This window comes from Puntigrus tetrazona, chromosome 13 (assembly GCF_018831695.1).
Source record: "Puntigrus tetrazona isolate hp1 chromosome 13, ASM1883169v1, whole genome shotgun sequence".
In the NCBI taxonomy this organism is placed as follows: domain Eukaryota; kingdom Metazoa; phylum Chordata; class Actinopteri; order Cypriniformes; family Cyprinidae; genus Puntigrus; species Puntigrus tetrazona.
In genome coordinates, this window is record NC_056711.1 from 7,770,175 (window position 1) to 7,792,697 (window position 22,523).

The 22,523-nt window shown below is 36.7% G+C and overlaps 2 protein-coding genes across 4 annotated transcripts; one reads left to right on the forward strand and one right to left on the reverse strand.

Annotated features, from left to right (window-relative positions):
* The first annotated feature begins 1,385 nt into the window (after window positions 1-1,385).
* Window positions 1,386-15,167, forward strand: sh2d4ba (SH2 domain containing 4Ba). Of its 2 annotated transcripts, none has more exons than XM_043255336.1 (9): window positions 1,386-1,637; window positions 3,459-3,702; window positions 4,705-4,864; window positions 5,106-5,253; window positions 7,290-7,428; window positions 7,905-8,199; window positions 8,773-8,900; window positions 10,054-10,274; window positions 11,799-15,167. In XM_043255336.1, exons 2-9 carry the CDS (start codon window positions 3,528-3,530, stop codon window positions 11,889-11,891), a joined length of 1,359 nt encoding a protein of 452 aa, XP_043111271.1. In that variant the 5' UTR covers window positions 1,386-1,637; window positions 3,459-3,527; the 3' UTR covers window positions 11,892-15,167. The 2 variants fall into 2 exon arrangements, with proteins under 2 accessions (XP_043111271.1, XP_043111270.1); XM_043255335.1 differs by having other exon boundaries at window positions 3,485-3,702.
* Window positions 13,464-20,690, reverse strand: tspan14 (tetraspanin 14). 2 transcript variants are annotated; one of them, XM_043255337.1, is made up of 9 exons: window positions 20,546-20,690; window positions 18,636-18,722; window positions 17,722-17,772; window positions 17,369-17,515; window positions 16,964-17,134; window positions 16,677-16,802; window positions 16,125-16,178; window positions 15,583-15,696; window positions 13,464-15,320 (listed from the first exon to the last, which is right to left on the reverse strand). In XM_043255337.1, the coding sequence occupies exons 2-9, from the start codon at window positions 18,714-18,716 to the stop codon at window positions 15,252-15,254; spliced, it is 813 nt and encodes a 270-aa protein (XP_043111272.1). In that variant the 5' UTR covers window positions 18,717-18,722; window positions 20,546-20,690; the 3' UTR covers window positions 13,464-15,251. The 2 variants fall into 2 exon arrangements, with proteins under 2 accessions (XP_043111272.1, XP_043111273.1); XM_043255338.1 differs by lacking the exon at window positions 20,546-20,690 and adding an exon at window positions 19,775-20,445.
* Window positions 20,691-22,523: the final 1,833 nt, after the last annotated feature.

Sequence of the window (22,523 nt, forward strand, 5' to 3'; positions counted from 1 at the left end):
TTCATGCTTCAAAATTCATAAATGTGCTGTATTTAGTGGTGTAGATCATCATCATGATTTTGTTGGACACATAAACTTATTTTCTGTAATAATCTAAAAGCCAATGAAAAATCTTTTTTTTTTTTCTTTTTTTTTTAAGGGTTGTTAGTAGAGAGAAGCAGAGTGATGCTATCTTTCGGGCTGGCCTATAAAAATATGCCAAGTTTGTAATGGGAATGTCATGAAACCTCTGAAGAAGAAACAAGAAGGTTTAGACATAAATCCCTGAGTTCAAGGGGGTCTTACTTATACTGAGAACTTCTGGTGCCAGTGGCCCACAAGTCTAGTAGCACTTGATCAATTTCATCCAGTCACGTCTGATGATACACACACATACACACAAAACCTACAGATGGTGTAACACACTCATCCACACATTCGGTTCTGCTAGTCGATATCTCATGTGTCATTACAGCTGAGAAAGGACCTAAAACAATCTGTCTTGATGCCTGGGGCTTAAGCTTGCTGGGAGATAAATTGACCTTTTAAAAAGTACTGAAGAGGAGAAAGCTAGTGTGAGAGTGTAAACTTTTAGTTTTGCCCGCCGGAAAGTATCAGTATTGTTTTTAAGTTGTCTGCATTTATAACATTCATAAAAATTGAAAATGAGAAGTAGGCAAGTGAAAATGCCATAGTATATAAATCAAAGTTTTATAACATTTCTTTAAAGTTTCATAGAAATAGGCTTACACTATTATATAAATACAGTTAAAATAGATTATTTAAATAAATATATCAGAGCTAAACACTTGCATGAATAGGCACTGCTGTTTAACATTCATCAAGGCTGTACGAGAAAAACACGCAAGGATCTTTTGAAAAGGAACTATAACCTTGACACACAAAGATAAAGGAAGGAGAGAGAAAGCGAAAGGAGAGATAACTATGCACCATGTGGTTGCTTGTGGTGCCCAGCTGAGAACATTAAAAGCACTAAGACACTATTCGAATACACCAACACACTTTCAGTCATTTCTCCAGATGCACAGATACAAGTCACAAGGATTTACTACGTTCAATCTGTGTTTAAGGTGATGCTTTACACGGATATTAAATGAGCAATTTAAAAAAGCATTTATTAATTCATGCCAAATAAGCCAGCAGCGTTATATTTTCTTCTAGTATAATTCAAAGTCTGTCTTGCAAAGGCATTAGTAGCGCACCGCAGGAGGACAGACTTAATGAAGAGAGCAATAGGCCCAGATGAACCCTAGATAGGACAACAGAGAGGTTTCTAATTACATTAGCAGTATCTCTCTCTCTCTCTCTCTCTCTCTCTCTCTCTCTCTCGGTGCGTGTGCCTGTTTGCACACCGAGATGAGAGAGCAAAAGAAAGCGAGCGAGAGAGATCCAGTTGCATTATAGGTTGACAGCAGTGCTTGTCCATTCACCTGTGGGACACTTCTGACCTTCAGAGCACACCAGAGGCCCGTCACAACATAGATGCAACCAGACAAACCCTCATCATGGATCTGATGGGACACTATACCGCACCACTGTGTTCACCAGCAATCAGCTGGCTGTGCTCGACTCTTCAATGACACAGCGAGAAGCTCCATGCTGGCAGGACACAGAGGGATCTGAAGGAGTCAGAGCAGGTCAGTAAGATGAATAATGCAGAAAAAGACTGACCTAGGAACACAGACAGCAGAGTGCTGACGAATGCTATAGCTATTGATTTTCTGTGTAGAAAACAACTGTTAAGAGTTTATGACACTTGTTCTTTTTTGTATTTGATTCTCTTTTTTGTATTTCTTGTTTAAGATGTTGAGAAAACATTTGTATTCTGTAACTGATAAATGAAAAGAATACAGTGGAATAAAAACGTTAAAAATACACCACTTTTCACAAGTTTGGAATCACATTTATATATCGATTCACCATAGTAACATTTAATTGTTTAAAGAAAAGAGCAAAAAAGAAGTAACAGTACAGCATTTATCTGCTAATATTTCCTATTTTAAAGTTTCTTTATACAATTTCATCATTGTTGAATTAAAGATTTAAAATGTCTTAAAGTGCAAAATGCTTTAACTAATGTGACAAATGTAAGTACTTACCAAGTGTACTGGTAAAGTATTATCAAAATGTTTAAATGAAATAACTATTTTATTTATTAATCTTTATTATCATAAAGTGAGGCTTTTAAAGACTTCAAAAAATACTCTAGAAACTAATGAGTCTGCTGTTCTTTCAAGAGAGGTTCTTACATACCCTACTATTTTAAAAGAAGAAAGGCAGGATCTAACCAGCGTGAAGTAAGAAGTGGATGGCCCAGATGTACAACAAGATTACAAGCACATCAGAGTCCCAAGTTTGAGAAACCGAGCTCTTACTGGAGCTCAGCTGGCAGCCTCATTGAACAGTACTCACCACAGACACAGACCAGCTTCATCTACTTTAGTGGAGACTCTGAGACACTGGCCTTTTAGTGAAAATATAACATCTGATACTGGCAAATAAAAAGAAATAGATAGAATGAGCAGAATAACAAAGAATGGTAAATGAAAATAAAATAGTAGGAGGGATGGATGAGTAGATGATGGCAGAGGATCACTCAATAGCTGCATTTTCACTCACTAATTTTCAGGACTTTAAAATCATCATTTTATAATAATTTCAATGTATTTTAGCACTGTACTGCACGGAAGTGATATAGCTAGTGCAAGCAAAGACTGACAGAATAATTTATCTGATTTTTTTACACTTGTTTGTCACTCTTGAAATAGTACACATGAGCTTTTCAAATTGTCAATGGATTATGCAGAGATTGTAGAGAAAGCAAACCTCTTATTTGTGACAAAGTGACAAAGCTTACGCATGAGAAAATTGTGTCGATTAATGGCCAACTACACTGTGTGTATGCGTTTTTTCTCTCTGATTTTATTAGGTAGATCTGCAAGCGTCTAAAGGTGTAAACCTATGAAACAATTCTGATTGACCTACGGAAAACACCTCCGACTGGCCACTGTTTTCCACAGGGATACCTGTAATTGACTACAATGCTCAATGCTGCAAAAAACATGTAAACTTGTGGTTTTGTCATTTGAAACCAAAACATGCGCACAAAAACACACAGGAGCGTTTAAAACTACAAGTGGATACAAACATGACTTGGTACTAAATTTTTAAGTTATAATTTCAAAAAGTAACAATTTATTGCAATTTATAATGATTCCAAACTTTTGAACAGTAGGTTTGTGACTTGTATTCTGATACAACCTGCAAAATGTTTTGCCACAACTAGCAAAAAATTCTCATAAAACCAACACATAAAAGTCAATATGAATAAAGTTGAAACTATGTTACTGTCTCATGGCATTTGGAGTTGAAGACTTACTTAGGTTTAAAACGTTGCAGACTGTTCCAGGCAAGCATCCTGAAATGGTAGTTAACTCTTCACCTTGTTTGACTCAAAGAATTCTGCTCCAAATATATCTGGCAGTTCTCCCAGCGTGCTCCTGGAGAGGAGATTCTGGCAGTCCAGAATGATGCAACAGATCTTGAGAGACATGTTTGTAGATCCAGAGCTTCTGGCTGAACTAAATGAGGAGCAGAAGCAGATTCTTTTCTACAAAATACGTCAGGAGCAGGTGCGACGATGGACAGAGCATGAAAGCCAAGAAGGAAGCTGGGAAAGACCCCTGACCAAGGAAAGAGATGGTGAGTCTGGCGAGGCTAACTTTGCTCATGTAATCAGATTGTGTCTGCCAAATCTGAGTCCGAGTGCTCTATCAGATCCCAAGAGTGAACAAGCACTCTAGCAGTGCTAATATACACTCATGGTGTGCTACTGTACTCTTCAAAACTTTTGAAAAATCTAACAAACCCCAATTTACTTTTAATAAATCGTTAAAGAAATTAGTGTCCAAAACAGCGTAAGAAAGTTTTTAAAATATTTTTCCTGGCTCTTGCAAGCTTGGTAATGCTGGTGGGACAGTGGCCATTATTTTAAAGCCCAATACGTCCTATATATCTGTTGTAAAACTAACCTATTTAGTTTGTTTAGTTTAATTTGTGCTATTCTTGTTCATCTATTCTCTTCTGAGCTCACGCAACGAATGTGTCAATATGGTAATAAAACAGCAATATATAAAAATATATAATTTTTTTATATTTGTCTGTGCAATGTATTTTTACACTTACAGCTAAACAACATATTAACAGTAGGGCTGGGCGATATATTCATTGATATATTCATGAACATCTCATCAGTAAAGCGGCTTCTTGATTAGCAGAAAATCTTGCTTTATTGACAAAATGCGAATGAATATATCAACATCTCTACTGACACTCTTTGTGTCAAATCTTCTTTATTTGCATGTAACATAGTTCTGTTATGTAACATTGTAGTTTAATCCAAGTCATCTAAAAAAAGCATAATCAATTGACATAAGATTACATAAGATACAGATTTAATTTAGGCTGTGTTTTATTTAGATAAACATTGATATACACATTGAGCACATCAAATACTGTATGGAAACAGTACAAAGACTTTTTATGAATGGACAGAAGCTCTAAATTGCTTAAAATGTATGTAAATCTCATGGGTTTGAAAGAACACAAGAGTAAGTGAATGATGACCACTTTAATTTGAGATGAACTATCACTTTAAAATATAATCTAGTCTGGTTTCACATCTGCCTTTATCACTGTCTCCAGAAAACAGAAAGAGTGTACAGTGGCTGCAGGGAAGAGATGGCGAGGTTTGGGTCTGGGTAATGGGGGACGCCCCTGGAGACAAATCATATGAGATGATTGTCAAAGAGTTGATGGAGGAGAGAGCCAGGCGACAGGCTCAGCTAGAAGCCCAGGAGCTATGGTGAGGATTGTATCAACTGACTAGATTAGAAAGTTCTTTTATTTCCAAAATAAAAACATAAAATATTAAATATTTTCCTGTAGAGATTTAGCATCATGCATCAGAGTGCCACAAAGAAATATAAGATTTTGTTTATATAGAAAATTCATTTCATTCCTCTAAACTTAAATCGTTTTGGGGTTTTTTCAGTTTTTTTTCAATCTGGTTCATTAAAAGATTTTCCACTTCATTTTCTGCCAAGGCGAAAGAAAGAAGAAGAAATAAAGCAAAAGTTCAGAGATGCCATCACAAAGGAAAAAGCACGCTTAGTTGCAGGAAAGTGGAAGGAAGAAGCTGAGGACAGGAAGGCAGCAAAACAGGAGGAGGAACGGATACGGGAGAAACTAAAGGTGATTGATCAACAAAACCCTCAAACTTCTAAATGTGCTGCAAAATGAGAATGCACTAATTGGCCTCAGCAAGATAAAACGGTTGCCAGCGTTCCACAAAGATCCAAACCATCTGCCTGAAAGTTAGGGGACTAACTTAGCAGTAGGAGTCAAGTGATCAATTACTTGTTGGAGACCTGCAATGTTGTCCACCTTCAGGGCCTAACATTCGTTTGGTGGATGTTGTTTTCCACCAAAGTGTCTGTAAATTATTTAGGTAAGTGTGTGGAATAGCTGCAGTATGTGGAGGTGAGCCTTGTACTTCTATTCTCTCTACCTCCCTTTGAAAGACAGAGAACAATAAGGAAAACAACCAGGCAATCAATACTCAATCTGAAACCAACAGGAGGGCAACTTAGTGCATCAACGACAAAAACCAAGGCCGAGTGGGGTTTTTTTAGTTTCCTAAAACTATGGACTTTTGTTTTGTCATGTCTTAGTTGCTTCCCATTTTGAGGCTAAACGAAACGGAAAATGTATTACACAATGCTGAAGCTGCTTTTGGTTGTTGTGAAAAGCAGTCGTTAAAAAGGATCGATAACAAATAAGAGCGCACAGGAAAATTAATAGGAAAAATCTATTAAAAACCTGCTTTAAAACACATTTCAAGCATTTAAAAACGTACTTGTGAATTAATGTTAGTTTCAGAGTACTTTTATAGTATTTTCTAGAAACTTATTCAAATGTAAGAAACATGTTATACAATACTATTTGCTTACATCTACATCTGAGCGAACACATCTTGAACTTTTTTTTATTTTTATTACAATTCTTCATTATTAAATATCATATGTTTTTGGGGAGTCACATGACATGACATGACACAAACTGATGAATGTCAAATTCTCATGTCATGGGTCTTCTTTAACTTCAACTTCTTTAACAGTGAAGTTTTGTTGAATCACACTTTTTTAATTTATGCCTTCCAAAACATATCAAACTTTAAAGAAAAGAAAGAAAATATACCATTGTATATATGTGAATATATATTTTAAGGCATATTTAAAATGATGTCTTTGACCCAAAATCTAGATGCATAGTACTGTGACAAGTCAAAAACATGTCAACTTTATAAGGACGAATAAGAATGTTTAGCTGTGGGAAAGCGAGGGCAGAGTCTATTAATCTTTGAGATAAGATCCTAAAGTCATCTCCAGTGCTTCAGGATTAGTTATTCAGAAGTTGCACTGATGGCAATATCTTTTCAAAGAGGAAGAAAAGAAAATGGCAGAATGTAGGAGGAGTCAGGGCAGACGAGTGTGACGGCATGACCGTTTTTCAATATCCACACTGCAGATTCCCAAAGAGGCCTTGATGGTTAGCCATGATTTGCGGCCTGGTAATGAGACCTTCTAAAGAAACTTGTCAAATATTAAAGAGCTCATTTATCACAGCCCACATATCATCCCTCTTACTGGAAAGTGCTGAGTCATTAAACTTTGAAGTGTTTCTCTCACAATACTCCTTAAGAAATCTTTAAAAAGGCTGTTGAGGCACAATGTAAAGAAAAGAGCGAAAGGAAAATGGGTGAAACTTTTAAAAGTTGTTTTAGGTAGACGTTCTTCGGTTATTTGCGAAGACACTTCAATAAAGATCAACTATGTCAGCAAACTCAAAGACAAAGATCTCCACACTAAATGAACAAGAATGAACAATATTTTCCATAGCAACTTTCATGACCTAAACAGCAGTCATCTTTTTTGGACTAGACAAGGAGTGTCTGTTTTCAGATAACGCATCATTGGTAATTACCTTATGCCAATAATTACATGGCTTAAGTATCTCAAACAACCATGCTGCCACATGTTAGTGTCCTAGAGGATTAATTATTCAACCAAATGATTTCCATTTCAACACATCTAATGAGCCACTAGTGCTAATTCATTAGTGCTGCAAGAGTTAGAACAACATACTGAGGCTAAGTAAGGACTGAGGTGCATTTGATTTGTCAACACTCTCTGGCACAAAAAAAAAAAAACTGTGTTACTCTCGCACAGAAACAAGAGGAAGAGGAAAGACAGAGGGAAGAGGAGGAGATACGGCGTGCAGAGGAAAAAAGGGCGAAGGAGCTATATATGTCCCTTGAGCAAGAACAAAAAAGAAGCGAACAACGTGACAAAGAGTGGGAGGAACAATGTGAGTGAAGATGTTATTGCTTCATCTACATTTTTTCATCTGTCATCCCCCTTCTTCTGTCTCTTTTTAACATTTACAAATATCTATTTAGCCTGTTGTGTGAATGTAAAAAAAAAAAGTAAATTAAAATTAATCAAATGTAACCTGATAAATACCATTTACCATGTTTATATATACAAATATATATAGACAGGGAGATAGAGATAGAGACTAGTTGCTTGACTAACTATCTAGTCAATGTTCAATTAGTTTACCTAGTCAACATTCTAATATAACTGTATAGCAGCTAGTTTGTTGCTACAAAGACAAAGACAATCTAACTTAGACCAACTAGAAACCAGATACCTGCACCAAAACCCACTTTCCACAGCATTTATAAGCTTTATATAAGTTAGCTGGATTTTCCATTAAAGTTGCATGCGATATATCTTTTTTCTTCATCCAATCATCTATTTTTTCCATTTCTTTCTCTTTAGTACGTCGCTCCAAAGAAGCTGATGAGGAGATGACAAGAAAGGCTCGCTGGGCAAGAGATGAGTATAAGCGTCAGTCACTTAGGGCTATAGAGAAAGGTCATGTAGCTGGCTTGAGTGGCCATTTCCAGAAACAATCCCACCGGAGACACAGCACTTTCATTGAACCATCTGTTAGTCCTGTTTCTGGCAATGAAGTCCGTCCCAGGCCCGGCCTTCAGCGTGCAGAACCCCCTCTGTACCGGCGAAGACAAAGCCGCAGACATAGTACAACAGCAGCACAACCACTAATGGACAGGTAACCATTCTGTAGAGAAATTACAGTATGTGACACTGAATATAGAATATACTATATTCAAGTGCTTTGAATATAGTAGTGCTTCTGGAAAAATGGACAAAAACTCCCTTAAACGCACACCTAAACCTTGTGGAAAGCCTTCCCAGAAGAGCTGAAGCTGTTATAGCTGCAAAGGGTGGACCGACATCGTATTAAACCCTATGGATTTATAATGAGATGTTACTTAAGTTCATATGCATTTAAAGGCAGATGAGCGAATACTTTTGGCAATATAGTCTCTAATATAAAGTCTCTAATATCATACAACAACAATATGGCAGTAGAAATATAATTTTAATCGCTTACATATGTGTGCATAAAAAAGTCCTTACTGAAGAAGAAGCTTTAGACCAGGATTGTTCAGTTGGTTTAGCTGCTCATCCAGCCCTACATGATCTAATATAGGCAGACCAGACCTTGTTGATCGGGAGACCATCTAAGACCACTAAACCATCTTAGGCTGGTCCTTTCAAAAGAATGCCTTAGATCAAGAACTGTGTAATTCTGTAAATTAGTGCTTTTCTTTCCCATTAGCCCCGCATGGATGCAAACACCACGGCCCAGTTCCAGGGAAATGGTTATTCTCTGGTTCACTGAAGAGCAGAAACCAAAACAAGCGGGACACGAACGGAATAGCAACGCTATCGCACCGTGGTTCCACGGTAAGGTTCCTTAATGACCTCTCTGGTGTCTCCCGTTATCCGATACGAAGCATTAAAATCCATGATCACCTGTTAAATTGTGTGCGACATGAATAGCTTTCCAACGTCAGCATTAATTGCAGAATGTGGCTGGCGACTAGCGTCCCGCAAGCAAGTGGAAAACAAGAGTAGTTTCAGCGAAGCAGACATATGCTAGCACCTCTCAGGCAGATAACAGATCTCTGCCCTTTTACCCTCTTGTACACACTGTCACCCAGATCCACAAGGAGAGAGAAATGGAGTGTGGAATATGCAGCCCTTGTTTTGAAACCAGAAACTAGCCGACCAACAGATGGAGAGCGGCGGTGTGTGTCTGCGTCTACTTGTACACGGACAGACAGTAGAGAGAAATTGAGGGGGAGTGCTCAATAATTCAACGGCTTTGCTAGGCTAATTACTGGCATGAGTTCTGCAGCTTTGTCACGTTAGAATGGGTTACAGTGTGTGACTCCTGGTTAAATGACAAGAGAGCAGATTAATAGGCTTGCGAGTGTCGGAAACTCCAACGAAATGTGGGCCACACATCAGCCTGCGCGATTCTGAATAGATGCGTCTAGATAGGAGAACAGACGCACACTCGATCATACCCTTGACACACACATACACAAGCCACGGTGTCCATTTACACCAACACTGCTGGGAGAGATACATGGAAAAAACATACTATACCACTTTCTATCTGGCACTTGATGACTCCGTTACAGAGATAACAAGATTACAACGGAAACAATGCTGAAATAACTACACAACTACTCTTAATTTGTTATCCACGTGGAAAAAGAAGTTTACTTAACTGTATTGAGCGTACTTCAAAAGCTATAATGACTATAATTAAGCGCACTTTGTAATAAAGTCGCTTATTTTGACCTGTTGACTAACGTAGTAAATCATATTTAAAGTACTTGATTAGAATTTTAATTGTAGCGCTATTCGGTAAGTTATTGCATTTGAAAGAAATATATTTTAACCATACAAATTAGCTTACAGCTAATGTTTAAACACACTGGGCAAACAGGCCACAGTTTAAAATTAGCGCACACATAATTAACAGCATTCAAAATCAATGTTTATAAGGCTGCTCCGCTGACGGTTTCTCGTGATGTCTACGCTGAAGGTATCATCTCCCGAGAGGACTCAGAGACACTGCTTATGAATGCTGCCGAGGGCTCTTTCTTGGTACGGGTCAGTGAGAGGATATGGGGCTACACACTGTCCTATCGCACAGCCAGCGGTTTCAAGCATTTCCTTATCGATGCTTCTGGGGACTATTACAGTTTTCTGGGTGTGGATCAAAACCGTCATGCCACCCTCGCCGACCTCATCAACTTCCACAAGGTAAAAGACCAGTAAGGGTGTGGGACACGCGGGGCAATTGGTTTTTTTGCCTCAGAAAGTACAAAATAAAACTTTAAAATAGTTTATGTGAATCGCTTACAATAAGTACAATTAGAAAATAACGCAATTTTCTCACCATGTTGTTCCGAAGCGGCGCGTGTCCAGACTGCTCTTTTGTGTCTAATGAAATTAAACGGGTGAGGCTCAAGGCTCAATTAACAAAGGCATGATTAAAGTACTCTTTAAAGATTTTTTTTTTATTATTTCCTGGGGTAGTATCCCTGTCATGTAATTTTTTGTGTGTATGGGTGTTTTTTTTTTTTTTTGGTTTTTTTTTAAACATCAGTTTTGGGAGTCCCTCACTCAAAGTGATGGAATGTTTTAGTTTTTAAAATCTTTATTAATATTCATCTGAAGAAAGAAATCATTGGCTATATATTAAGGGTGACATGAGGGTGATTAGATGATGAGAGAATTTACATTTTTCTGATGGAGTAGCAGTAGGTAGCCTATATTTTTAGGGTATGAACTGGTTCACAATTCAGTAGAAATATAAAAAAAAAAAAAAAGTCGTTGGCAGCTGGGTTTTATTAAGCAAATGTCACAATCAAGTAAAACAACATCCTATCATTTGCCATGAAAAATGTAAGGTTTAGACACGTATTGTGAAGTAAATAAATGATGACAGAAAGTGCCTTTGCCAATAAATTGCCTTTAGTTGTTTGGGAATGAACAGTTACTTTCTTGTGCAGCAATTTAGGGCTTGTAGCTTCAGATGTAAGTGTTCAGCATTAACCACAGCGACGTTTTTACTGTGGAGAAGCTCTGATGCCCAGATACATGACAGCATGTGCAGGATTAAAGTTTGGTCCATCTTAAAGTCTCTGTATCTCTAAAAGTGCTGTAACATCAGAACGTTTGAGGAATGGATTAGGAGTCAAACACTGTAATGTAATCTGTACTAAAGCAACTTTCAATAGCTGAGAGCTTGCCTTGGCATCTGCACAAACCTTCAGCATAGCCCGCGTAACCATGGATACGTATTTCACTTTCTGGAATGCTGTCAAAGTTGGAGTCACAAGCTGTGAAATCTCTGACATTAGTTACATGCAAATGCAGGCGACATTGTACAACTGTCAACAAGCGTTCCCGCTTCACGCCTCTGCAATATGGTAAAAATAAATAAAAAAACACTGTAGAGAACCTGTCTACATATATATGAAAATTACAACGGGTTTAGCTCCGAGAGAAAAACACGCAGAATTCAATGACAATCACTGAATGAATAAAAAAGCAAGTCAGATTTACACAGCAGCGCTGGAAACAAGACTGCCCTCGCTATTTCGGGCCACGTTTGACAAGAGTTTGAATATGTAAAATAGATCGAATGACACACAGCAAGCTCCTTTTTAGCATAAGATCATTTTCAGCCGTTTGTGTATCAGAAAACAGTCTTCAAATCTCGTGCTCATTTTATTAGAATGAACAGTACGCTGGAAAATGGCAACATCTGTCTGTTCTCAGGAGGAAATCATTACAACCACAGGGAAAGAGCTGCTGCTGGAGGCCTGCAAGCGGACTGGGCCCTCTGTGGACTTCGGAGGGCTTTTCCTGTGACTCCCTGCACGCTAAAGACTCCCGAGGCGAATCTCTGTAGCAGGGTGTTCACTGCATTTAAAAGAACATGGTCAAAAATAAACATAACATGTTCTGCGTCTGAGTTACAGTGCCTTATGATCTGGCCTCAACGGAAAGTTGTTGTTTTTTTTCCTGTGCAAATTTATTTACTAAGGATTTAAACATTGCGAATCTGTTAAATGGTGCAGGTCATACTAATTAGGTAGACCTTTGTGATACTTTTTTTCATTTTCTGCGCTGATGTTTGATTAAAAATAACAAAATCTGGTTTTGAACATGGTAAATTGTGTCACGTGAAGCAGAACATACGAAGTATACAGAGATGCATAAAACCTTTTTTGCGTTCTGTGCTGATTTTTAAGGAAAATACGCAGCTTTCTGGTTTTCGTAAAACATGTTATGTGAAGCAGAGACACAACTTTGAGGCGTAAGATAAGATAAATAAGAACCAGTGTGGACACTGGAACAATGCATCCAGAGAAAGTTTAACTAAGGAAGGTCTGATTTAACAACAGGAAAAGACTGTTTCCTCAGTCCATCCTTTTATTGTATTGTAGCTTTTGCCATCTTCCACTGAGAGAAATCGGATCTTCTATACTTCTTCTTACCCAGCAAAATGTGCACATCATCCTACAGAGGGTCAATGGTCTTTTTTATTTGTTCGCAATATGTTCCCACTCCATCTGCACTGCCAGAAAAGGCCATAATGGGACTTTTTATTAGGACGGATTGTCAAAGGCATTCAATCTAATGTAGAGGTGACCGTGAAATGGCGAAGTTACCAAGATCCCGCTTCTGCTTTATCACCATTGAGCAAGACACCCCAGGTTTCTCCAGGATGACTCTGCTTGTAATTAGTGTGCTGTAAATCACTTGAACTGGAAAATGCAGCAACTAAATAAGTAGCTTTATGGGCTGAAAAGTCGCACAAGGATCGTGGCAAATGTACCTCACTGCAGGTTTTCTCAAGAAATGGAGCTTTCTGACCTGTCTGAAGTCTGAAGCTCGGATATCATTGATTGATCGGTGGCTGATTTTATGTTACATAGTTTGGCTTGTTTTTTGTCCCTGCTCCAGGCAGTTTTCTGGGAAAACATACTTTTACAACATGATTATTTCAATGAATTGTTTCTTTATGAAGGAAAGTAATCTGTATAAGTGCATAAATATCAGGGCAAGAAGATATTGGCAACACGTATAACTTCAAAAATATGTGGAACAGGACTAGATTGGGATAGTAAGCGTTACTAGAAACGAGGATTATCAGCCACCAGGTTAAGCCGTTTCTAAATTAATTTTAAATTAATACTTTTATTCAGCAAGGACACTTAAAATTGACAAATTCTATTTCTATTCATTTTAGAATCATGGAAAAAAAGAAATCAGGGCTTTTTGGAATCTCTTCAGCATATTAGAATGATTTGTGAACTGTATTTGTGATTAAATGTGAATATAAATATAAATATGAATGGGATAAAGATTTTAAAAATATAATTCCAGCATAATTCATAAACCAGCATTTTTCATTTAGAAGACGAAAGACAGTGTGGCTGATAATGTCAAACTTTTTTTTTTATTGAATATAAAAATGCTGAAAAGAATTCAGAAAATATTTACAAAGACAACAATTATCCAACAACAAATAACATCTAGATCCAACACAAAAAAAACATCCCTTCATGAAAAAAGGAGGCTCTTGCAGCAAAGTCAGGGAAACTGTACTGCATTTTAGTAAATACTCTATTAAGCTTTAACACTACACAGTGGCACAGACAGACACTCCAAAAAGGGATAAAATAGTGCACTCTGAATTAAAAAGATCAACTAAATGCTTTCTTTTTCTTGTTAAATAATTTTCTTTTTGCATTGATGAGATTTCAGAGGTCATGTCATATAAGTATACTAAGATAGAACTTCAAAATGATAAGTCTTTGGGCTGTAGAAAGAGTGAAGACGGGCAGGTGTTTGCATTTATGTCAGAATGCATATTGGGTTTTTTTTGGCTAATTCAAGTGTGAAGACATTAATATTATTAATGGTATGTATTTTAAGTAGTTTGTGCCGTGCTGGCAGTTAAATTGTTAATTGAAAACACAAGTAAATATTCTTTAAGCACCCGTAAAAAAAGGTTAATCATGGATATGATTCTATTCAGCTTTAACACGGTATACAATACATTTTATGAAACCTTATAATGCCAGAGAAAAGGCACAAAAATCTGCATTTTCGTAAAAAAGTCAAGAAGTAAGAGTAGAAAAAAAGGAGGTAAACGTTGGCATCTCAAGGCAATGTTGACATCAGTATAAGCCATATGGTGACTACGTGAATTTCCAGTGAATCTTAAAAGTTAAGCAGAGGTCCAACAGAAAGTGACCATTTACAAATGTGAGACATTCTGTTAAAAATGATCAAACAGAATGAACAAATAACAGCACATATGAGTTGCTTACTGTAATATAAAGGATACATACTGATGTATCTTACCTCTATCATTTAGGATCTAATGGATCGGCTCACTGGCATTTGATTTCTAAGCAGCTGTATTCCCGATGTGTTCCGTTTACATGCGAGTACTTCCGGTCAGATCCTGATCATTTTCTTCTGCACTCTTTGCGGTTGACATTAAATGCAGACCTTCTGTCCGCGGAAAGACTTAAGTAATAAATTCAACAAAACTCAACAAACATTAAAAGATATGCGTTTACTGCAGTTAAAACTGCGTGAAACTGTTCTCTTTCATAAGACTTTTTACTGTGAGAGGACACGTTTTTTTTCATCTTCAAGGAAAAATAAACATGCTTCTAAAAAAACATCCTAAATTTGTTCCAGTTTGTGCTTTTGTACCAATTCTTAATTCAGTTCCCAATAACAACAAATAAGTACGCATAAGATTTTGGAGTGTATGTAACAGGACCATGTAAGATACATTACATTTCAGTAATCAAAGCTTGGTTGACCACTTATAACAAATTACACTTCAGGTTAGTTTACAGGTTATGGTCCCATCGTGTTGCCACTTAAGTATACTCCGCTTGGTTAATAGTGGTCGCAAAAATACAAATGTTTGGTTAATGGTTGTCCTATTAAAAAAAACAAATATTTGAATAAAAATAGGGAGTGGACTGGAGGTAAACTTGAAGAAGAGACAAGGCACACATGTGACAGTATCCAACTGAGCTTAGGCAGCCGCGTATTCAATATGTAGTCTATAGAATTGCTGAAAAGGTGGTCCAGTGAATGGTGTAGAGTCCTCTTCTCCACAAAAAGAGACGTAGAAAATTAAATGTAGATCCACGTCTTTTTCCATTGCCCTTAGCTCCCTTTCAGTTACATCAGAGCTCAGTAATAATTAAACTTTACTTTTTCAATGTCTCCAATCAGTGTCCTTGCCAAGAAGATTCCCACCATCTAGAAGCAAAATCACAAGACACAACATTACATTGAGGTGAACTTCCAAACAACACATACTGTAAAAATGCAAATGTCTTTCCAGGACCTACAACTTCATTTTAATGATTAATGATCATGCTTAGCGTGATTTAAATGACTTTAACCATTTAAAATGTAGTTTAGATTTTTTTTTTAAACCTTTGGTTGCTTTGTGGAAAATGAAAGTGCTGAGAGTGACATCTAGCTGTAAAATATTTTTTTTCCCCAGTACATCCAATACCTGTAGCAACGATATGACTATGAAGACTCCAGCCACAATGTACAGATTGCGTGGAAGCCACTCCTCTAAAGCCATCATGCATCCTTTGACATAAATGGTGTTGCTCCAGTGAGACTGGGGGAAAAGAAAATGGTGCATTTTATTACATCTACATAGCAGCAATATACAAGTTTATTCTCTGCAGGTATTCTGCTCTCCCAAATGCAATTTCCCCTACTGCCAACAGAGCAAAAACAGAGAATGATTATGAGTGGAGAGCAGAAGAACAAAACAACTGTACACGTGCCACATTCGTGAAAATGCGATCTGACAGAGATTAGTGCTGCCATCAGAGAAACTGAACTTCAATTTTAAAAACCTCAACATTTACTACTACATTTTCTGGCACGCAGAAGTTAACAAGTGTTTTAATTTATTCCACTTTCTGCAGAACTCACTCTACAACATTTGTAAGGAAACGTCTACTGAAGCAGAACTTTGGTCAACAATGACAAATAATAGAATACCTGTCTTTCTAGTACAACTGTTCAAAATGCACTTACCGGTGTGGCAGACATTCTAATATCATATCCGCACTGCGTGTTCACCACTGTATCCTGTAAAGAAAAGCCATAGGTTCCTTCAAAGGCATATATTCACTGTACTTTTAGGGTCTATATGAACCATTTAGCATGTTGAAAGGGATTCACAAGAACATCTAAATTCTGTCATCACTTCCTCTGTCTCACGTTGTTACAAAACCGCATGCCTTTTTTGCTCCATGGAAGACATTTTTAATAATACATTAGCGGTTTAATAATATAATGGCAGTTAAATAGTTTAAAAAGTGAAAATACAAGTAAACATTCTTTGAGCATCTGTAAATACACCTGTCATAAAGGTTTAGAATGCCATAAGGGTGAACTATTCCTTTAGGTATTACATACGTGCAGTGAGCACAAGGCCACCACGAACAGAGGGAGTCCTTCACATGCTTGGCCCTTGACTTTAAAGCACAATGGGTTCTTTTAAACAGTATTTTTTACGACTGTGCAGCATGCTGAAAAGATCTCTTTATTCTGTGGAGTGCTGCTGTGAATAAGAGAAGAACTTACAGCAGGGTCGCTGATGCAGCAGGAAAAGGGCACTCCACATCTCTCTCTGCTGGGGTTATCAGTTGAGCAGTTAAAATACACATTTAGATTCCAGTCGTTGGGGTCTTTAGCTCCACAGCAATGATTCTGCGGAAAGAAATAAAACAAAACACGCAAATACTTGAAAACAGACATGGAAAAGTGAGTGATGAAGCATAGTTTTTTACATTTAAAATGGCAAATTGAGTACATAGCATGAATTTTATTTAATAATATTTGCTTATACTTAAAAACTCTCTTAGACTCACCAGTTTCTGGAGAGAGTCAATCAGATTCTGCAGGTCAATGTCTTCCCTGTAAGCCTTTACATTGGCCAAAAAGAAATCATTGATCCATTCCCTAACTTGGCCCTGGAACACAAACGCCAACACAGCAGCCGTCAACTCCAGGAAGAAGATGAAGCCGATGACTCCAGAGAACTGAAAGACAAGGTCAAGATGCAAAGAGAAAAAAAAAAATCTGTATAATCTGACAGTATAATAATATGTTCATTTTTATGTCTGGAAACATTAACACATCATTAGAGATCTAATCTTGTACAGCTCCGGCACTGCAAGGCATGCAAAAACTACCTTTGGAAACTTCTTTCTTTTTCTTTTTTTTTAGAACTTGACCAACATATGTGATGGCTTCAGTATCGAATGAGTACTTACAAACTTAAGGAGGCAGATGTTTTCCCTGAGAGCTCCAACACACCCAGCAAATCCCAAAATGAAAGTGACTGTGCCCACAACAAGCACCCCCCAAACTGGGTCAAAACCATGTAGACGTGTAACTTGTGTCAGATCCGATAAAACACCCTGTGAGCCACAAAAACACATTCACAGCCACATAACTCACACCATTTTATGATGATTCATGCTGACTACTATTCAAAAGTTTGAAGGTGATAAGTTTTTTTAATGATGTTGAATAAAATCTTTCTGCATTTAGTAGATCAAAAACATAGCAACGTTTCTGCATTTTTTGATAACTGATACAGGAAGTTTAACAAGTGTCTACTTACCTTTTCACTCCAGGCCCAGAAGCCAATTGCAATGAATGCTGTTCCAGCCAGCTGAGAACCAGAAGAGTTTCAGGAAGAATTGAATGAATAAACGTTGCATTATAGAATAGTCAAGTTTAGACAAAACAACTGAATGTGTGTTTAGATGATGCAGATGTGACTAATGTCTAGAATACCAAGAAATTTGAAAAAAGCAACACTGTTTGCATTAATAAAGTTGAAATACACAACCACTCAAACGTTTGAGGTTTGTAAGCTCAATATTTTTCAAACCAAATCTTAACAACCCCAAAATTTTAACATTACATTATACAGTTTATAAACATACTACAGATAAAAAGCTTTAAAATTAAGTGAATTAAAGTGAATTAAAGTATGGATAACGATAAATTAAAATAAAGTGTTAGACTTATAATTCATATCTAAAACAGGTCATTATATAATTATAACACACTGTGCAATAATAACAATACTTGTTTCACAGAAGCCATGTTCAGTATTGAAAACAGGAAAATAGGTTACAAGCGGTTATCTCAGAAACCTCCCATGTTTCCCAGAGAGGACACGACAAACTACTGCAGCAATACGCTAGAGTTACTCTGTTTCCTGTTGACGTAAATATGAACACTCGAACGTCATCTGGCTGACTTTTTCTCTTGATATGTGAAGTGTCAGCAGTGGGTGTTCACTTGCTACAAAATGACCCACCCAGTAACGAAAACACAGAAAGTATGAAATATCTGTGCACACAGTGTGAAACTAAGTGGAACAAGTAATCGTAAAATGTGGGGCCGGTCTACAGATCATCTCATCTGAGCAAGAGTTGTAAAAAAAAGATGTTATCTAATGTTAAAAGTGGAAGGGTGGCCATTTAAACATGATTTGCGGTGGAAGAACATCAAACATCAGCTTACCCAAAAAATAATGTTGTAACTGAACATGAGGTATTTGTAGCAACAGCTGACCTCTGCGTTTTCATATCTGTAATAGTGCATTTTCTTCTGTAACGTAAAAGAACATTTGAGATTAGCACAGTAACACATCTAGAGAGCCGTTATCGTATTCTCCAAAATATATATGCCAAAATACGTCACATCCTGAGGATTAGTGGATTGCACAAGAGTTATATTACAAAATTCACAGTTCACCACATGTCAAGTCGATGCCAGTAATAAAAGACCAAAGTTTGTAGTTAACTTCCTGTGCGTTTATAGAAAGAAAGAAAAAAAACTTCCCTAAAAGTTGGTAAAGGTTCTTTAAGAAAACACTTCCTATTTAAGGGCTGTTAAATGATTAAACTCGATTAATAGCATACAGATGGCATAAAAGTTAATAAAAGTTTGTGTTTAATAAAAGGTGTGTTTGTGGTGTCTAAATATTTACATGTACATACATTTATATTTTGTATCATTTATATTATATACAAATAAAATGTTTTCAGAAAAAGCATTTTTATAAATATATTTTGTATATTGTTATAATGTATTTTTTTTACAAGCAAAAATTGAGGTCTACATAAAACTATGTAGCATGTATGTAGTTGCGGGTAGTTCATAAGTGGATAAACATGAATGTACAAATAAAAATAATTTTTTACAAAATATTAACTTCTTTACACATGTTTACTGGTATGCCCTGGGACCATTAAATGACACCAGAACCACAGATATGTTGTTAATTCATTCAAATAAACATATGGAGTACTAGCAAACATTCAGATCAAAACTGTTCTGCTGACTGAAAGGTTTGGGAATGCCTGCTTTACTTCATGTACAACATCTACTATTCACATTTCACAACCTAAAATCTTGATTAATGTATCACATGATTATGATAATTAATAAAACCGTTCCTTATTAAGAAAATTAAATGCCCTAATACTAACCAGCAGCATACAGAGAAAACTATATGAACTGAGATTTTGCTTCCGTTATTTGTAAACAAGTCTCGCTAAATAAATACATTAATAATAATAATAATAAAACAGCTGGTTAAACATCCCGGTTCAGTGTTATGTAATCATAATAATTCCTATTATGAATTAATTATTTACCTTCCAGCTGCAAACCACCGAATACGTTCAGTTCTGTAATTCTGGGGTAAAAATCCGTGTGTACAATTGTTTTCTTTTTATTATCACATCAGGTATGGGCTCGGGATATTTGAATGCCCCACAGACAACTTACAATAAAATACATCCATCCAATAATGAAAAATCGTAAGCGAATACACACAAGATGGCTCACAAGCTCTGCCCTACACTTTCTTCTTCCTCTTACTAGTTAGCTAAGTGGCTAGTTGATTAGCAAAGTTGTCAGCTCACTTTATAAAACCAGCTGCCAAGGCAACTCTCAGTCTACCACAACATTCAATATTCTCATTCAAGAGATTTTAGGAAGTTAATGCAGAGAACACCTTCAGTCCTATGATAATATGAATTGTTTTTCTTCGATAAAAGCTAGAACAATGCCAATAGCTAGATATCACAATATGGCTAACCAACAAACTTTACCATCTCAAGACCTGTCAAAACATAATTTACTCACAATTGCCTACTTATTACAAACGTACAACGTACAAAAAAATACAATCTTTACAGCAAGTCAAAATAAGCCGCAGTTTTATTTATTTACAAGAAAGGAGAGTGCGCGAGCGCGCCGTATCTCTGCGTGAAACGCAGCGCTCGGTAGTTCACGTCCGTTTACGTATTTACAATAAAAAAGCACAAAGCGAAGCAGTATATTGGCGATTTTAAAAATATTTAATCGGGTGTTGGGAAATATACATAAATAAGCAGTTAAATTATGCAATCTGAAAGGCTTACCTCTTTGTTTATGTCACACAATGCCTCCGCCTAGTACTTACAGTTTGAAAAACTCCAACACACCACCCATCCACCCCACACACACACACACACACACACACACACACACACGCATTCAAGACTTGGCGTGTGAGTGTGAGACATCATCGAGGAAGCATATGAGGGTTAAATTACGTTAAAAAGATTAGAAATGAGTTGTGAAAGTGTACACAAGACTGTAAGCGTAAAATAAATTCGGTATGAACACACGGCCTAATGCTACACAACTTAATGCAATGTTACGCTGGTAAAACGGAAATTATAAGAATGCAGATCACATTTGTTTTGCCTTAGCATGAAGCTGCAGTTTCACAATACACGAATTACACTTAAGAGTAACAGTTTTCCTGTGCTTGATTTAATTCGAAGTGTATTTTGATTACAGTTATGTACACTATTCTCAGTCTTTTTGCCGTAATTTTACGGATCCCTGCTTTCATCTTATGAGAGGAATGAACTTCAAAAACAAACCAATCTCTTTTACGATTATTCAGTGGGGATCTCAACCGATTTATTAGACAAGCAAATATTGAGTACTGAAGACAAGCAGTATTTTATAAATATCTAGTGAGTCACTTTATTTTACTAGACTATTATATTTTATCTGTCTACTGTTTAAGCAAGACATTAACTATTATAGTAATAACTAGTAGTAGTAGTAATAATAATAGGCCTAAAAGCATAAATAACCTAGCCTAAAAATAGCTAATAATAATAAACATTGTAATATCTCCTATGAATATATAACTACTTTATGTGTGCAATGCAGGTTTAGGGTAATCTTGCCACATCTGCTATTCTTTAGTCTAAATTAGGATGTATAAATAGTAAGTCATAAAATGATTTGCTACTGCTCCTCCTACTCTCTTTATCACCTTTTATCTCTTTTCACACACGTCCAACATGACTGAAACAACTGCACTTAGCAGTATGAGACACATCAAATTTCATTTCTTTGAAAGGAAAAGAAGTATCACAAGAACCATTTCCTCCTTCTTGTTTATTGTTTTGAAATGTTTAAAAAAAAAAGTCGCACATCCTGCTGTAGGAAACCAAAGCACTGTGACACAAAATATTAACAAAACTGGGATAACAAAACGCAATGGGGAAAAAAAAAGAAAGAAAAACAACTTGGTACATATTTTGTTTAGTTCCAAGACACTTTCAATTCTCTGTAAATGATTACAGCTTACAGATAAAAACTCATTTTAAAAACAAAGAACGCGCAATAACCCATACTACTCCCCACAAGCCCGTTTTTGCATCCAAATTGTGTAAATTACCACCATATTGTGAAGTATCTGGTTTGTTGACCATACTTTACTGTCTAAAAGCTCCACATGGCTTTCAGCTGGTTGCACCGTGACTTATATTGTTCGGAGATAGACAGGAATGTTTCTAAAGAAAAGAGTAGAGACTTGAAAACCTATGGGGAGAGAAAGTGCTGTTGGCAAGTGTACAAGGCCTGCAGATGGAACAAGAGTGTGGAGACATCTCCAGAAGATAACGGAGACATATTTTAGTTACCAGGGATTTGCAAAAGCACAATAAAATCCCTTGTTTATACAGTCCAGATGTGAATCCAAGGAATCCAAGGGGGGTTGGACTTTAACAATCCAACAGTACAATAAATATATCTTGATCATGCGAGTCTTTATACTACAGCACAAAACCTAATTAGTGCTAGTTCCATCCTTCTTCAAACCAATCGTCTCTGTTGGTTGATCAAAGATCTGCAAGCAGGTCTTGTTCATTTTATGCAAATCGCTTATCTCCTCCTTCTATTACATTACTCTTTCTAAAAACACCCCCACCCCACACATACAAATGAATTCATGCAAGCCACGTAAAAGCAGCCAGTGCATGGAGATTGCCAGATCTATTGATACGAGATCAATATTTATTAGTTTATTACGGATCTTTTGAATGCATTGACATT

Excerpts from the sequence above, each read along its gene's own strand:
- sh2d4ba (XM_043255336.1), top strand. The coding sequence starts at position 3,528 with ATGATGCAACAGATCTTGAGAGACATGTTTGTAGATCCAGAGCTTCTG. Across the intron at positions 4,865-5,105 it reads CTAGAAGCCCAGGAGCTATG|GCGAAAGAAAGAAGAAGAAA; the intron begins GTGAGGATTGTA and ends TTTTCTGCCAAG. Across the intron at positions 10,275-11,798 it reads ACCTCATCAACTTCCACAAG|GAGGAAATCATTACAACCAC; the intron begins GTAAAAGACCAG and ends GTCTGTTCTCAG.
- tspan14 (XM_043255337.1), bottom strand. The coding sequence starts at position 18,716 with ATGCACTATTACAGATATGAAAACGCAGAGGTCAGCTGTTGCTACAAA. Across the intron at positions 17,516-17,721 it reads TCTGGGCCTGGAGTGAAAAG|GGTGTTTTATCGGATCTGAC; the intron begins GTAAGTAGACAC and ends TGTGGCTCACAG. Across the intron at positions 16,803-16,963 it reads TTGACTCTCTCCAGAAACTG|AATCATTGCTGTGGAGCTAA; the intron begins GTGAGTCTAAGA and ends TTCTTTCCGCAG.